Source organism: Garra rufa, chromosome 5 (assembly GCF_049309525.1).
Source record: "Garra rufa chromosome 5, GarRuf1.0, whole genome shotgun sequence".
Classification (NCBI taxonomy): Eukaryota; Metazoa; Chordata; class Actinopteri; order Cypriniformes; family Cyprinidae; genus Garra; species Garra rufa.
The window spans coordinates 32,980,052-32,996,633 of NC_133365.1; the positions used below are offsets into that span (position 1 = coordinate 32,980,052).

General features: G+C 37.5%; 1 protein-coding gene across 2 annotated transcripts in view; it reads left to right on the forward strand.

Annotated features, from left to right (window-relative positions):
- The window catches only part of pkn3 (protein kinase N3), a 20,810-nt gene continuing 4,228 nt past the window's right edge, over positions 1 to 16,582 (forward strand). Inside the window, exons 1-18 of one of the 2 annotated variants that reach the window (XM_073839779.1) lie at positions 1 to 266; positions 1,549 to 1,703; positions 5,134 to 5,263; positions 6,197 to 6,348; positions 7,238 to 7,454; positions 8,541 to 8,723; positions 9,595 to 9,704; positions 11,070 to 11,213; positions 11,376 to 11,451; positions 12,506 to 12,674; positions 12,775 to 12,877; positions 12,977 to 13,050; positions 13,242 to 13,311; positions 13,399 to 13,490; positions 13,844 to 14,020; positions 15,374 to 15,436; positions 15,528 to 15,604; positions 15,700 to 15,842. In XM_073839779.1, the coding sequence (XP_073695880.1) occupies positions 26 to 266; positions 1,549 to 1,703; positions 5,134 to 5,263; positions 6,197 to 6,348; positions 7,238 to 7,454; positions 8,541 to 8,723; positions 9,595 to 9,704; positions 11,070 to 11,213; positions 11,376 to 11,451; positions 12,506 to 12,674; positions 12,775 to 12,877; positions 12,977 to 13,050; positions 13,242 to 13,311; positions 13,399 to 13,490; positions 13,844 to 14,020; positions 15,374 to 15,436; positions 15,528 to 15,604; positions 15,700 to 15,842 (2,376 nt within the window). In that variant the 5' untranslated portion in view covers positions 1 to 25. Of the gene's footprint in view, positions 267 to 1,548; positions 1,704 to 2,280; positions 2,655 to 5,133; positions 5,264 to 6,196; positions 6,349 to 7,237; positions 7,455 to 8,540; positions 8,724 to 9,594; positions 9,705 to 11,069; positions 11,214 to 11,375; positions 11,452 to 12,505; positions 12,675 to 12,774; positions 12,878 to 12,976; positions 13,051 to 13,241; positions 13,312 to 13,398; positions 13,491 to 13,843; positions 14,021 to 15,373; positions 15,437 to 15,527; positions 15,605 to 15,699; positions 15,843 to 16,582 lie in introns of those variants that run through there. The other variant, XM_073839780.1, reaches the window with a different exon arrangement.

Sequence of the window (16,582 nt, forward strand, 5' to 3'; positions counted from 1 at the left end):
GCGGGGTCTGGCTGAAGGTGACCTCATGGACCCTGACTTCCAGCAACGTGTAGAGGATGCGATTGCTCTTCTCCGGCAGGAAATCCAGCGGGAGCTGAAGATCAAAGAGGCGGCTGAACGGCTGCGACGGGCGGTGACCAACCGCAAGAATGCTGCTGATGTGGATGGTCAGCTTAGAGCTTCCAGCCGCAAGCTGGAGCAGCTCCACTGGGAGCTCCAGGAGCTGAATGCGCGGGCTATGGCCACACAGAAAGATACTATTACAGGTGAGAGCAGGAGGGTGTGATCATGCTTTCACATGATATAGTGAGTTTCTTGCTATCTAATTATGTTGTACATTTGGTTCATGATGACTACAAAATAGTATTTTTTGCAAATATAACACTAACATTCAAAAATTTGTGACTGGAATGAAAATTGTAATATTTTTTTTTTGGTCCAAAGTACAGCAAAAACTGTGAAATATTTTACTATTTAAAATAATTCATTTTCTATTTGATTATGTTTTGAAATGTAATTTATTCCTGTGATTTTAAAGCTATATTTTTAGCTTCATTACTCCAGTCACATGGTCCTTCAGAAATCATTCTAATATTCTGATTTGCTGTTCAAAAACATTTATTATTACTATCATTATTACATTGAAAACAGCTGATTTCCTTGATGAATAGAAAGTTCCAAATAGCAGCATTCATTTGAAACCGAAAACTATAGTGTATAATAATAAAAATGGAAAATCAGCATATTAGAATATTTCTGAAGGATCACGTGACACTGAAGACTGGAGTAATGATGCTGAAAATTTAGCTTTGACCACAGGAATAAATTATGTTTTAAAACATATTCAAATACAAAACAGTTATTTTAAATAGTAAAAAATATTTTTGTAATTAAATGCAGACTTTGTGAGCAGACTAGACTTCTTTAAAATAATGAAATATTACTGTTAAAAACTTTTTTGACTGGTAGTGTAGAAAAAACACATTACTATGAATTATTATTATTACAATTTAAAATAACTTTTATAAAATGTAGTTTTTCCTATGATGGCAAAGCTGAATTTTCAGAAATCATTACTGTAGTCTTCAGTGTTGCATGATCTTTCAGAAATCATTCTAATATGCTAATTTGGTTTTCAAGAAATTTAATGCTCAGTGTTTGAGTTGCAAGTGGGTGGAAAACCTATTTAATATGTTTGTGGAAACTGTGATTTTTCTTTTTTTTAGGATTCTTTGACGTATTGAAAGCACAGCATTTAATTGATATAAAAATCTTTTTGTAAAATAATAAATGTCTTTACTATCATGTTTGATCTATTTAATGTGTCCTTGCTAAGCAAAGGTATTATTATTATAATTTATTTCAAAAACAAAAAAAATCCGACACCAAAATTCAGAATTTTAGTGTAGAAAGAGATTTATTATCTAATTTTAATATTACAAAGGGCTAAAAATCGCTTCACATTTCTTTATTAAGTGCAGAAAATTTGTATCTTTGTTTTTCATTCTATATAAAAAACAAACAAACTATAAACTCTTGTTTTCTCAGATGATGCCACCTCTCCAGATCCATGCCATTGGGAAGAGGTCACATCACCCTTGGGTGGCCGCGTCCGTACATTGAAAAAACAGCTTACCATGGAGCTCAAAGTGAAACAAGGAGCTGAGAACATCATTCAGACTTACGCCAACAGTTCTGTCAAGGTGGGGGTTTCCCTCCAATCATTTATTTTCCTGTGCATCTTGAAGATGATTAACTCATCCTCCACTCCTCTGTGTTTATTTAAACCATATGGGTTGCTGCCAAAAGAGTATGAAATATGATAATACCCACACAAAAGAGGTGCCCTCCCCCTCTGCCCCCCATCCTTTATTACCCTTTTAGAGCGACGGTCCCATGACCTCTAGCTAGGCGTGAATGTTTTTGAGCCTGTGTGTTTCTATCAGGGTTGCGATAATGCTGCGGCGTTTGGCTGAGAACACTGTGTGCTGGCAGTTCTGTGATTTATGTCTGTGCTGGATTCAGACAGCTTGAGTACCTAGCCTTGATCTCATACACACACACACACACACACACACACACAGACATTCACAGACGTGCTCTAAAACATCATCCCTTTGAGTCTGAAGAGGAAAAGCTTGCTGGTACTGATTCGGTTTCTCCTGTCCTGGGCCTGGCGACAGCAGCAGCCCATGTGACTTTGCTCCAACCAATGCCGAAGCATTCAGGTTCGGGCCAGGCAGGGCTCAGCAGCAGCAGCAGCAGTTAGAGGTGGCTGACTCCTTTGGAAGGAGATCTGTAAACTGCGTGAGAGAGAGAGAGAAAGAAGCAAAAAGAACAAATGTGAAAAAGGGTAGGGGAAGAGTGAGCGAGCGAGCAAGCGAGTGGGACGCAAGGACAGTAGAACAATAAGAAGAAAGAATGGGTTGGCTTCTCGGATGCTGATCCTTGATCAGCGATGTGCAGGTCTCAGTGTCTGCTTTACGGCAATAAACTGGCATGAAGAGTTTTGAGGACGGAGAGATAAACACAGGAGGGAATGTCTGATGGGGGTCAAGGAAGAGCAAGGGGATGTCATACAGCCATCTGAAAGTTCACAAAACATGACAGATGACCTCTTGAGCTGCATTGAGAGGGGGAGAGCACTATGGACGGTATGGTTTTCTTTTTATGCACTTCCTGAATGGGTCTGTTCTGCAGGTTTCAGAAAAGGTCACGTTTCTTGTTACAGCATTGTTTACATTAAGGCTCCACGGGATGTTGCAGTCATTGAGTATGTCTCTCATTTGCAAAATGTAGTTGCTGCGTTTCAGGATATACAGCTCTCTTGCGCTACTACGACTCTAACGTCACAGCTCATAAAGCTCTGGGGAGAAAAATGCACAGTCAGTGTTTGATGTTTGAGTATGTTTGGGTGTGGTGTACACCTGACTGCTTTTCATGATGAGGAAGAGAGGAGTTTAATGAAGACCGCTGCACTTTTGACCTGTTGGTCTTTGTGGGAATTTCTCATATTGCCTTAGCTCAGCTTAAAGCTGTAGTGTATGGTTTCTGTGCTTATTAAGTCATAAAATAAAACTGCAAATGCGGCTCTCCGATTTCCCAAACACTCCCCTTCACAGTGTTTACCTTTTTGAGACATGAATGTTTTACTGTAGTTGCCTCTACATATTACAGGGTGTCCATGGTCATGAAAATTAAATATTAAATACAATTTCTTTAGTTAATATACATTTTACACTTGATAAATTCTGCTTTAAAGTATTTAATTGGGCCAGTGAAATACTTTAAAGCATAATATATCTGGTGTGAAATGAAAAGAAAGTCAAATATATTTATTGGCTGTACTTTGTTGCAAATACAGTTGAGGCCAAAAGATTACACCTTGCAGAATCTGCAAAATGTTAATATTTTTTTTTTTTTACAAAATGTTATTTTATTTAGTACCTGAATAAGATATTTCACATAAGATGTTTACATATAGAGAAAAAATAATAGTTGAATTTATAAAAATAACCCTGTTCAAAAGTTTACATATGCTTGATTCTTAATACTGTTGTTGTTACCTGGATGATCCACAGCTGTTTTTTTTTTTTTTTTTTTTTTGGTTTAGTGATAATTGTTAATGAGTCCCTTGTTTGTCCTGAACAGTTAAACTGCCAGCTGTTCTTCTGGTTGCACAAATTCTTTGGTTTCAGCATTTTTGCAGATTTGAACCCTTTCCAACAATGACTGTATGATTTTATGATCCATCTTTTTGCAGTGAGGACAACTGAGGGACTCATATGCAACTTTTACAGAAGGTTTAAACACTAAAACTGATGCTCCAGAAGAAAACACAATGCATTGAGAGCTGGGGGGTGAAAACCTTTTGAATTTGAAAATGAGGGTAAATTTTACTATTTTGTCTTCTGTATACTCTCCTGTTCTGGCAATATCACTTTTAGCATAGCTTAGCATAGATCATTGAATCCTATTAGACCAATAGCATCACGTTCAAAAATGGCCAACGAGTTTTGATATTTGTCCTATTTAAAACTTGACTCTTCTGTAGTTATATCGTGTACTAAGACCGGTGGAAATGCAAAGCTTAAATTTTCTAGGCTGAAAAGATTAGGAACTACACTCCCATTCCGGCGTAATAGTCAAGGAAGTTTGCTGCCGTAATATGGCCGAAGCAGGAGCAGTAATACCACGCAGCACGTGCAAATGCAAAACTAGCTGGGAACTCATTTCTGATAATACTCCGCCTGCTTCGGCCATATTACGGCAGCAAACTTCCTTGACTATTACGCCGGAATGGAAGTGTAGTTCCTAATTTTATCAGCCTAGAAACTCGCAGCTTTGCATTTCCACCGGTCTTAGTACACGATATAACTACAGAAGAGTCAAGTTTTAAATAGGACAAATATCGAAACTCGTTGGTCATTTTTGAACGCGATGCTATTGGTCTAATAGGATTCAATGATCTATGCTAAGCTATGCTAAAAGTGATATCGCCAGAACAGGAGAACGGCTGAATGGATTTCAAAACGGTAAAAATCAACTGATTAACTCGAGGGGAGTTGGAGAATGAGCCTATTTCCAAATAAAGTGGAGTGTTCCTTTAAATGCAGAAGTAAGCATATGGACAAGATTTCCGCTATAGGGAAATAACGAGAAGAATAACAACGTACAGTAAAACTGTTTGCACTACTAACCACTGTGTTTATAATACATTAAAATAATATGGTAAGACACACCAATTTGCAATACCAAGTAGCAAAACAAGCTGTTTTGTACAGCTAAAAATAGCTGCATGCGGATGAGACCAGTAGCCAAATCCATCAAATTTACAAATGGTCACACCTGCTCTTATAGGAAAATAAGGTGGATAAAAATTATATATACATTTTAATTATGATAATCATAAATACCTAGAAGAGTCATGGGGGAAAAATCTTTAAAATATTTGAGAACATCAAACATCCCTTTATAAGAATTAAAATTCCATCACTTTTTAAATCTTTCACATTTGTTCTTTCTAGTACCTGACAGTTTGTTCTTTTCTCTGACAGTGTTCTCACTGTTCTAATGCAAATGCAAGATGTTCAATCTCAGTATCTCTCTATCGCTTCTGTTGTCACTCCTCAGGATCGGAAGATGTTGTCCACAGCCCAGCAGATGCTGCAGGATAGCAAAACGAAAATCGAGCTGCTCCGCATGCAGATAGTCAAAGTCACCCAGGCCAGAGAGGGAGAGCGGGAGACCACACAGCCAGAGGGTAAACAAACAATTAGTTGCTACTAGTAAAGAAAACATGTAGGAAATCATGATAATTACAGGTTGTTGTTTTTTTTTTTCTCATAGAATATAAAAACCATTTAAAAAAAGTAAAACTATAGCAGAGTTTCTCAAAGTTGAAAGTTCCTTGGAAAACAGTAAGGTGTTATTCTGAAAATGGCATATAAACTTTCATACTAACTTCTCCAAATAATCAAAAAGGGAACAAGTTTCCAAGAGGGCTGATAAGTTATGTGCTATCTACGTCGTATTCAGCTAGACATCAAAACTTTGACATCAGCAATGCTGCATCATTATAGAAGTTGCACTGAAAGAATTATTTATGTTGTTAAACTCAAGCTTAAATGTCAGCTTCTCATTGGGCTAACCTTTCAGTATTGAATTTGGGTGTGGTTTGTTTAAGTTCCTTTTTATACTGTTTAAGTGCTTTGTCATGCAGCAGCATTCACCAGATGCATTAGACACAAGTTGCATGACATGACACAGTTTGATGCTTTCTATTTTAATTGATTCTGTCTACAATGTAAGCATAGCAATAGTAGGCTCTTGCAGTGTAGCTCTGTTTTGACGCTCACTTCCAGTGTTGATTTAGTGTCGCATGAAACTGATGTGATTAGAAGCAACAATTTTTTTTATATATGGACAATTGTCAGTTTCCTTTGAAATCAAATGCTTAAATATTTATTAAACAACAAACAGTTATTTTGTGTATTCAAATGTATCCAGTTACTCCTGAAAGTACTATATGAATGTGCTTTATGCTCTATTAATCATAAAACAGAATGCTGCCTGGATATTCCCTTTTTTATTCATATATATTTTTTTTTCTGGAACCTGCTGGTTTATACACATGTAATCACCAGGTGAAAGACAGATATGTTTTTGTTTTTGCTAAATGCAGATTTTTGTTCAGGTCGCCCCTCTGAAACAATTAGTCCACTTGAGTTGCGGGTGGAGGAGCTAAGGCACCATCTGAGGATTGAGGCAGCTGTGGCGGAAGGTGCCAAAAATGTGGTCAAGCAGCTCGGTGTACGCAAAGTGCAGGACCGACGTGCTCTAGCAGAGGTAAGTGCATGTATTGGTCTTTTAATGTAAAGGCTTTTCAGAAAACAACAGCCACGCATGATGCATTCTGAATGAATTGACTGTCTGGAAATTACAGACTGCTCTACTGTTAAAGGAATGCTCCACCCAAAAATATAATTTCTGTAATTTTCTCACCTTTGTGTACTTCTGAACCTGTATGACTTTTTCTTCTGTGGAACATGAATAGATATTATGAAGAAATTTGGGAAACAAACACAGCTGGAGTCCATTGGCTTAGGCTGGAGTCCTACTGTAAGGGCAAAAAAGCTAATACATTAAATAAATTAGATGTATTTCATAATGTCTTTGCATGTAAATAAGTAACAAGATGACAAACCTTGAAATGGTTTTTGTAAATATTTTGAGAATTATGAGCATGTACATGCAGCATTGCTCAGCCAGGCTTGTTTGACCTTGAAGCAGCACACCCAGCACATGCTTTGTCACTAAGACAGACAAGACAGAGTCCACTGCGAGTGATAAAGTGAGAAAACTGTGCTCTAATGCTGCTCAAAGATAACCTAGTGCTGAAATGAACTCACTAATCCTTTTTTTTTATTTACACTTGGCATTTAAGCACCAGAAGCAGCAGGAGCTTCAGGGTCTCTTTTAGATCATTATGACTGTTTTAAACACATCAAGCATTTAACTTGTAATAAAACGGGCTAAGAGATTTCCCTGAGCAGTCATGACCTCAACATGCCAATTATAGAGCTTAATTCAGAGTTCATTTGGATTTTAACATTTCAGATATATATAAAAAAAATAATATTATATATTACTATGGCTGTGTTTTATGCTCCTGTTATTCAGAAGTGTAGCTCATATCTCTTTTAGCTGAGGTTCTTGCATGTTTTTCTTTGTCCAGGCTCAGGCCCGTTTGCAGGAGTCCTCTCAGAAACTGGACCTGTTACGTTTGTCTCTGGAACAGCGGCTTGGAGAACTTCCACACGACCATCCCAAACGAGCAGCCATTAAAGAGGAGCTGACAGTCGGGTCCTCGCCTGTCGTTGGGTTGCAGAGAGAACGTCTTCGCTCTTCATCTTCAGCATCCTCTTCGCTCTTTAAACCAGCCAGCCTGACAGGTATTGGCAACAGCTGAAAGTTAGCAGGAATGTTTCGGTGTTAAGATGTCAAGGTGTCACTTTCACTCCTTGTCACCTCAGTTAAACATAGTTTTGATGCCATAATATGTAGAAGACCTTTAAGTGTGGTACAGCAGCTGCTTTGTTTCTGATCACAAGACCTTTCAGCAGATGATGAAAACACAGCTGGTGTACAGTTAAACTTCATAAAGGATGTTCAATTCAGACACTGTCTGTGGAGGGTGGAAAGTATTGGCAAGGATGCCTTCAACCCCAACCATGCGCTGTTCACCCCACTCCTTTCTGGAAAGCAGCACAACTGTTTTCAACATTGATAATAGGATTGATTAATAACAAATGTTTCTCGAGCACCAAATCAGCATATTAGAATGATTTCTGAAGGATCATGTGACACTGAAGAGTGGAATTATGACTGCTGAAATTTCAGCTTTGCCACGAGGAATAAATGAACTTTTAAAATGATTTTAAAATTTTATAATTTCAAAATATTACTGTCTTGGGGAGCATTAGAGACTTCTTTTAAAAACGTAGAAAATCTTACTGACCCCAAACTTTTGAACAAGAGTGTAAATCTGTTGTAGAACTTTACTTAGTCTGATATTAAACTTGTTTTTATTCACATTTTATATTTATATTTGCAAAGTGCGAGTATCCACCTTATTTTTTTTAATGCTGTTTTCTGTGAATGTGCAAGACTACCAGTTTATTACATCTGTAGGGAAGTAGCAAGAATAACAATAAAGTGCTAACTGTAAAACTGTTTGCACTACAAACCACTGTGTTCATAATTAAGATAATGCATTAAAATAATATGGCAAGGTACCCCAGTTTGCAATATCGAGCTGTTTTGTACAGCTAAAAATAGCTGGAAGTGGATGAGACCAGAAGCCTTGCACATAAAATTTACAAATGGCCGCGTCGGCTCTTACGGGAAAAATAAGGTGGCTAGAGGAAATGAAAGTTGAATCTAAGAATCTAATCAGCTTTATGTGTGTAATGTGTAACATAAATCCCTTATACATATGGCTGCTGTATTGTGTATAACTTGAGTGTGTGTGTTTTCAGGGCGACTGGATGTCAGGTTGATGGGTTGTCAGGACTTGCTGGAGTCAGTTCCAGGTCGCTGTCGGGTAAGCAACATGTCCTCCGCCCCTGGAAGTCCCTCTGAGTCCAAATCACTCCGGATGAGAACCGGCCTGTCCACCCGCAGCACCAACGGCAAGACCACCAAGACTGATGAGCTCTCATGTGAGTCTCTCAGGGAAAGCAATGTGAAATACAATGTATAATTTCACAGTAGTCTCACTAGGGACAGTGACAGAAGAAAACCATTATATGCATTTTCCTTTCTTGACGTACAGATAAATCTAAAATAGATAAAGTAAACAAACTGGATGGACTTTAATAGAAGATTTTTTACTTGTTATTAGAAATCAAACAGCTAAATTCTTAGAGTTGTTCACTTTCAGAACAAAAAGCCCCTTTTCATCCAAGATGTTCATGTCTTTCTTTCTTTCTTTCTTCAGTCCTAAGGAAATTGTTTTTTGAGGAAAACATTTCAGGATTTCTCTCCATATAATGGACTTCTATGGTGCCCCGAGTTTGAACTTCCAAAATGCAGCTTCAAATGGCTCTAAAACGATCACAGCCGAGGAAAGAAGAATTTATATACTTTTTTTTTTACCTCAAATGCTCATCTTGTCTAGCCCTGTGTGTACTCTGTGTAGAGATTAAATAGTAAACTGTAAATGTTTTTAGAAAATAATCGATTGTTTCGCTAGATAAGACCCTTCTTCTTTGGCTGGGATCATTTAGAGCCCTTTGAAGCTGCATTTAAACTGCATTTTGGAAGTTCAAACTCAGGGGCACCATAGAACTCCATCATATGGAGAGAAATCCTGAAATGTTTTCCTCAAAAAACATAATTTCTTTACGACTGAAGAAAGGATCTTGGATGACAAGGGGGTGAGTACATTATCTGTAAATTTTTGTTCTGAAAGTGAACTACTCCTTTAAGCGACACTAAATTAAAAAAAAAAAAATAATTCTGCAAATATTCATGTATGCGTTAGTAAGATGCTTCTGTAATTTTTCTTTCTTTTAATGTGTTTTCTTTCAGTGGAGATCAGCGCTGTATTGAAGGTAGATAACAAGATAGTTGGTCGCACACATTGGCGGCCACTGAGTAAGGAGGCCTGGAATCAGAGCTTTAGCATTGAACTTGAGCGGGTTAGTGCCAACAAATTCTGCATATTTCATAGACATATCTAGTAAATAAGAGTTTTGAATTCAGATCAGGAGCTCACCCTTAATGGATGCCTCAATCTGGAACTCCTTTTCTAAGTGCTTTTTTCTAGCGTGCCATTTATAACTGTCAATCATCCCAGGCAACACTTGGCACATCTGTTTTTACGAAAAGTGCCTGTGATGGCTATTGCCTGAAGGCTTTTCCTCACCTTCATTAACACAGCTTTACTCATAGTGCAATCAGCCGCCTCTAGAGTAATCCAAACTAATCCCTCAATATTACTGTAATCTTTTACTCACCCCTTGGACACAGGCACTTAGTCTGAATACTGGCCAAGTCAGCCCGCAGCTCTCTCCAAGCTGATTCAGCTGTACCAGTGGAGAATGAGATCTTATTTCATTATTTCTAGATTACTGAAGCAGTTTTTCTCTCAAAGGCTGTGCTTCACATTTGTTTGATGAATGGGGAAGCATTTTGCTGTATCTGTCTTGGAGTTTTTGATTATCTTTGACACAAAGTTATGTTTTCTGACTAAGTGTGCATTTTATGATGCATCACAAGAACTGTGGCAAGAAATTGTTTTAACGGGAAATCTTTCTATAACAATCTGTAATAATTTACCCAAAAAAGAAATTTCTGTCAATAATTATTTACCCTCATGTCGTTCCAAACCTGCAAGACCTTATTTCGTCTTCAGAAAACAAATTAAGATATTTTTGATCCTCTCTTCCTTGTCAGTTTTTGACACATTTACAAGAGTACCACGATGCATGTGTGTGGATTCCTGTGTTGAATAAAGTAGTTGTTTTTGTTTTCTTCATGTACAAAAGGTATTCTCGTAGCTTCATAAAATTACGGTTGAACCACTGATGTCACATGGACTATATATTTATATTTATTTCATTTTTTTTTTTTTTTTATTAATTACTTTTATTTAGCAACCATATATTTATATTACAGATTTATAGAAATGAGCTTTTTCACTAATAATTGCTGTTCTTTTGAACTTTCTATTAAACAAAAAAATATTACATAGCAAAACTCTTCAACATTGATAATAAGAAATGTTGCTTGAGCACCTAATTAGCATATTGAAATGATTTCTGAAGGATCATGTGACACTGAAGATTGAAGTAATGATGCTGAAAATTCAGCTTTGCCATCACAGTAACAAATAACCATTTTAAGTTATATTTAACAAAACAAAAAATGCACAATAAAATAAATGGAGCCTTGGTAACCATAAAAGACTACTATGAGGTGTAAAGGGGCAAGAATTAAAACTACAATTCATACCTGAGTGTTTGTTTTTTGTCTGTCCCTCACATGACCTTTGACCCCTGTAGTCCCGGGAGCTGGAGATTGCAGTGTACTGGCGTGACTGGAGGTCCCTGTGTGCCGTGAAGTTCTTGCGTTTAGAAGATTTCCTAGACAACCAGCGGCACGGCATGTGTCTTTATTTAGAGCCACAGGGTACACTGTTCACAGAGGTGAGAGAACCTTTTAGCACCTTCATCCTTGTGCCAAATCGTGTTTCAGTTTGCAGCTGCTATGGATTTCATTTAGGACTTTCTGCAGAGGTCGATGTATTAATACAAGGACACATAATGCATATAATGAGCTACTGTATTTATAGAGTGGTTTGTTTTCAGGTGAGATTCAACAATCCTGTCATTGAGCGACATCCTAAACTACAAAGACAGAAACGGATTTTCCCGAAAGAAAAAGGTGTGCTTGACCTCACATTTTCTCTATTGTTGACTACTTTCTCTACTGTTGCTACTCATAAGCGATTGTCATAGTTTTTCTCATAACCACTTGATTGCTTTCAGAGCTAAAATGTGCTATTCAAGGAAACTTATTATGCCCCTTTTTACAAGATATAATATAAGTCTCAGGTGTCCCCAGAATGTGTCTGTGAAGTTTCAGCTCAAAATACCCCACAGATCATTTATTATATCATTTTGAAAATGTCTATTTTGAATAGAAGCAGAAATTGATTGTAATGTCTATCGCGCAGAAATCATGTAATTTAAACCATTTTAGTTTAAACTTCTAAAATATACGGTTTTCTGAATGCACAGAGAAAGCAGAATTCACACAGCATCAGAGTACTAAAATAAGTACTAAACTTCTCTTTCGTGTCTTATTGCGCCTAAACTGTCAAATACACAAGTTTATGTTAAAAACACAAATGAGTAACAAAAACAGTCGGTGTCTGTGAAGGTAAACAGCTGAAAAAAAAATTGCCTGTCTAAATTAAATCTGTGTGGCAGCAGCATAATATACAGTAAATAAATCAATAAATCCGCTCCTCTCTTGTCTCCTCTGAGGCTGGGACTCTAAATAGTGTTCTGTGCTTGTCTGTGCTGCCAGAACAGCATGCTTTGCTCAAACTTTTGCCATGGCATTAGAATTGGTATGGCGGTGCTGTGGGTGGAAACATGCAGATTAAGGGGTGGCCATTCTCTTTCTAAGTCATGGGGAAGCTAAATCTGAGCTTTCAGAGAAATCTTTCACAAGCTTGCAGAAAAAGGCTTACCAAGAAAATGTATTGATTTTTTTTTTTTTTTTCATCTTTTCTGGGTTGGTAGATCCACCAGGGACCCGGTTATAGCACTTAAACGCGGAAAAAGTCAGATTTTGATGGTTTTTATGTCACCTTTAACATGAGATGTAAATGCTGTGCTGTAGGAGTGTAGCATCTGTTTAAAAATAGATATTTCTTACTAACTTGTAATATGATTTGTATATTGAATAGCTGATTTAATGTTTCTCGTAGGGAAAAATTTCCTGCGGGCAGCACAGATGAATATGAACTTTGCCACTTGGGGGCGTCTCATGATGAGCGTGCTGCCCCCATGCAACAGCACCGTCACCGCCTTGAGCCCCCCTCTGCCTGATTCTGAGCCAATGTCACCTCCATCTGTGTCCACGCCCCCTTCCTCTGGGTGAGACATATGCAGGTGTCCCTGGGGTTTGGTTGAGGAAAATGTATCCATTTATCTGTATAAACAGTAATTCTCTTTGTGTTCTGGCTGTTTATCACAGAGACTCAGCAGTTGTTAAACTGAATTTTAGTGAGGAGCGTCCTGCCAAGCCCCCGCGCCTCCACTTGGCACAGAACCCCACAACTGACGCATCACTTTCTGGGGTACTTCTTGTGGGCAAACACTTGCTTTTTAATTTGTAGTTCTGTGTTGCTTTGGTCAAGTTGTAGTTGTAATTATGTGTTTTGGGATGTGTTTTGCAGACTCCTGCCAGAGTAAATTCTGTTGAGGATAATCAAGTTCTCAAAGGCAGGCCTGTGTCCCAGCCTACACCTCAGTAAGTCAATGTTATTTATTAATGCTATTATTATTATTATTATTGCTCAAATTTAAGAGTTTTGAATCATTCCTAACCTTTTAGGTCTTAAATTTCAACCTGTGATAGTAAAATAAATCTGGCTTTGTCTTTCCTGTAATTGCTCTTTTTCTCAGTCTTACTGTGTGTTGTGTATATATCCTGTTTCACAGGAGGAAAGAGGGGATGCAGATGGAGGACTTTAACTGCATTTCTGTTTTAGGAAGAGGGCACTTTGGAAAGGTAAAACTGCAGATGTCCTCCTGTACTGTAATCAGATGACTCTGGATGGTGCCGTTGACTCAATGTCATTGTCGACTCTCATTAAAGGTCCTGCTGGCTGAATTCAAGAGGACTGGGAAACTATATGCCATCAAAGCCCTGAAGAAAGGGGATGTTGTGACCCGAGATGAAGTGGACAGGTGATATTCTATATCTCTGTGTCAGAAATGTCTTACTGTGCACCACAGAAGAGTTAAAGAGTTAATATTTATTGTGCAAAGCACTATACAAATAATTTTAAATTGATATTATTTTAATCTTATTTTGATTGGTAGTATTTTGAATTAGGTCATCTTTTGTCAAATAAATAATATTTAAGACTATTTACACAATCTAAATGGGTCTGTATAAAAAAAAAGTAGCAGCATTTTATATTTTTAGCAAGGAGCTGCTTGTAATGTATAAATATGTTTGTGGGTCCTTGGAATTGACAAGAGCGAACACTTCCAACTTTATTTGGCTTGTATTATAAATTCATTTCATTCTTTTACAGTTTAATGTGTGAGAAGAGAATATTTGAGACCATCAATGTGTCCCATCATCCTTTCCTGGTGAACCTTTATGGGTGCTTCCAAACACCTGACCATGTGTGCTTTGTGATGGAATATTCACCTGGAGGAGACTTGATGACCCACATCCACAACAGCATCTTCTCTGAACGCCAGACTAGGTACACACACACACACACACACACATACATCAGTGATATACAGTGGTCTTCTGAAATGAGGAGGCCAGGTATTTTTTACAAATTTACAAACGTAAATTCATGTCCCAGTCACATTTTCTTGTTTAATAAACAGTATCATCAATATTGTTTATTGAAACCAAGAATGAATCTCATCAAGTTTGTGTTTCAGCATTTTACATTTATTCCAAAATAATAACTCAATATATTGTATATATTTTCTATTATATTATATATTCAGCTATTCTTTTCAGTAGTTAACTCAACACTCATCAAAGCTCGGTAAAAAAAAATTCACAGACTCTGAGATTTACTTTAAATTTCACCTAGCTGATTACTCACTAAAAACTCCCACAGATCATGTTTTAGGCATTTTTTTTTAAATGTTATTTTAATGTAACAAAGTGGTTGTATCTAAAGGCCCTGATATAGTTCAAGCAAAATTGAAAAACTAACAGATGTGAAGTCATTTTGAACAAAATCCGGCCAAAACGAAGGTTGCTTTGTGCTCGTTGTGGGGGTTTAAAATGGCTTGCCAAAGCAAACTTTTTGGAAAAGTTTGTTCTGGCTACAAAACACCTTACTTACACCGTACTACCATTGGTCTGGAACTATTAGAAGGAGGAGGTGTGCGCTTAGGTTCTGCCTTCTTTCACAGGAACTCTTCTCTAGGTTAATTACTGTCTGTCGAGTTCTTGGAGGTGAGATGTCCATGGGCAAAAACATGAACACAGTGAAGAGCCATTTTATAGTAGCAAATAAAGTTTTGTTTCTGATTAAATGAGACACTGACACTGTTTTACATGTTTAATACTGCTGATTGCTTTTAAGCAATATATTGCTGTGATCAGATGCTGTTTTCTTTATTTTATAATTGAGATGAAAGCGCACATCTCACATTTACATAATCTTTTATACATTGCTTTCATCAGAGTGGGCGGTTTGCTAACAGTATACTGCTGCACACATATTTCGAACATCGTTTTACCCCTAAAGGAAGAACAAAAAGGAACTGTTTCGAGTATATTGGGGCCTTTAGTCTAAGAGTTTACTTAAAAAAACAAAACAAAAAAAACATTAATTTAATTTTTGTACTTTTTTTGTCATCCAATATTTTGAGATACTGCCTCCCTTGCCTCCTCAGAAGAAATGCCCCTCATACACACAAACACAAGCACACAGACACACAGTGTGTTTAATTACAGAGCATTTGCATAAGTGCTGCACTTGTTCACATGTTCTCAGACGCACACGCTGAATATTTTTAGCATTGTGTATTCTTAGCATTGCCACTTTTCTCTGGCTGTGACTGTAAACCAAGGGTTTTTCTGGCAGGTTTTATTCTGCATGTGTATTACTAGGCCTGGAGTTCCTGCACCAAAACCGGATTGTATATAGGTAACTGCACTATTACTTAATTCCCTATTACATGTGTGTATGAAATAATGCATGTGATCTTATGTAGCATTTCTCTCTTTCCTCTTTGTAGGGACCTAAAACTGGACAATCTGTTAATGGATTCTGATGGCTTTGTGAGAATTGCAGATTTTGGACTTTGCAAAGAAGGTATATTCTCAGAATACTCTCCCGTGTATATTTAGTTTGTTCATCTCAAATAAAAATATTTGAGCAGAAAGTCAATGAAGTCTTGGGTCAATTAGGTATGGATTATGGCGATCGTACGTCAACCTTTTGCGGCACCCCAGAGTTCCTGGCCCCGGAGGTTTTGACAGACAGCAACTACACCCGTGCAGTGGACTGGTGGGGTTTGGGTGTGCTCATCTATGAGATGCTAGTGGGAGAGGTCAGTCATGGTCAATATAGCTTTAGTAAATTGTTGAGAACATGTAATAACATCTCACAATATTATGGTTTTTACTATATTTCAGTCTTGGTGAGCATGAGAGACTTTTTCAAAAGCATTAAAGGGGGCATCGGATGCAAAATTCACTTTTACATGGTGTTTACATGTAAATGGGTCTTAGCAGTATGGACACAACCTTCCTACAATCATAAAAATCCATTCACTCCTTTTTTTTTTTTTCTAATCCCCAAAAAACCTAAACTGTCTCAATTATCAGGCTGTTTTGATTTTCTGAGCAGTATGACGTCATAATGATCAGGCTCCGCCCACGACCGCTGACAGACTATCCCGTATTAGTATATCTCTGTCCTTAGCCAGTTGTACACTGTCTGCCATTTTCTCCGCACTCTTGTAAACAATGCAGGTTTTTTGTAGTTTGATATAAAAGTGAACGTAAGAGTCTTTTTTTCTCCCGACATCAGAGGCACTGATGCGGTAGTGGATTCGTTTTTTGTTTTTGATGGTAACACACCACAGAATACATAAAAAAAAAAAAAAAAAAAAAAAAAAAAAAAATGAAGAAAGGGGCGGGGTTAGCAGTAGCTCATTATCCCTTAAAGAGACGATGAGAGATGCACTGAAACAGGTCGCTGTGAACAGAGCTGGTTTTGACAAGGTAAAAAGGGTGTTTTACATGATTAAGGAATTTTAACTGAAGTTTGTTGCAGACACTTCTTAAA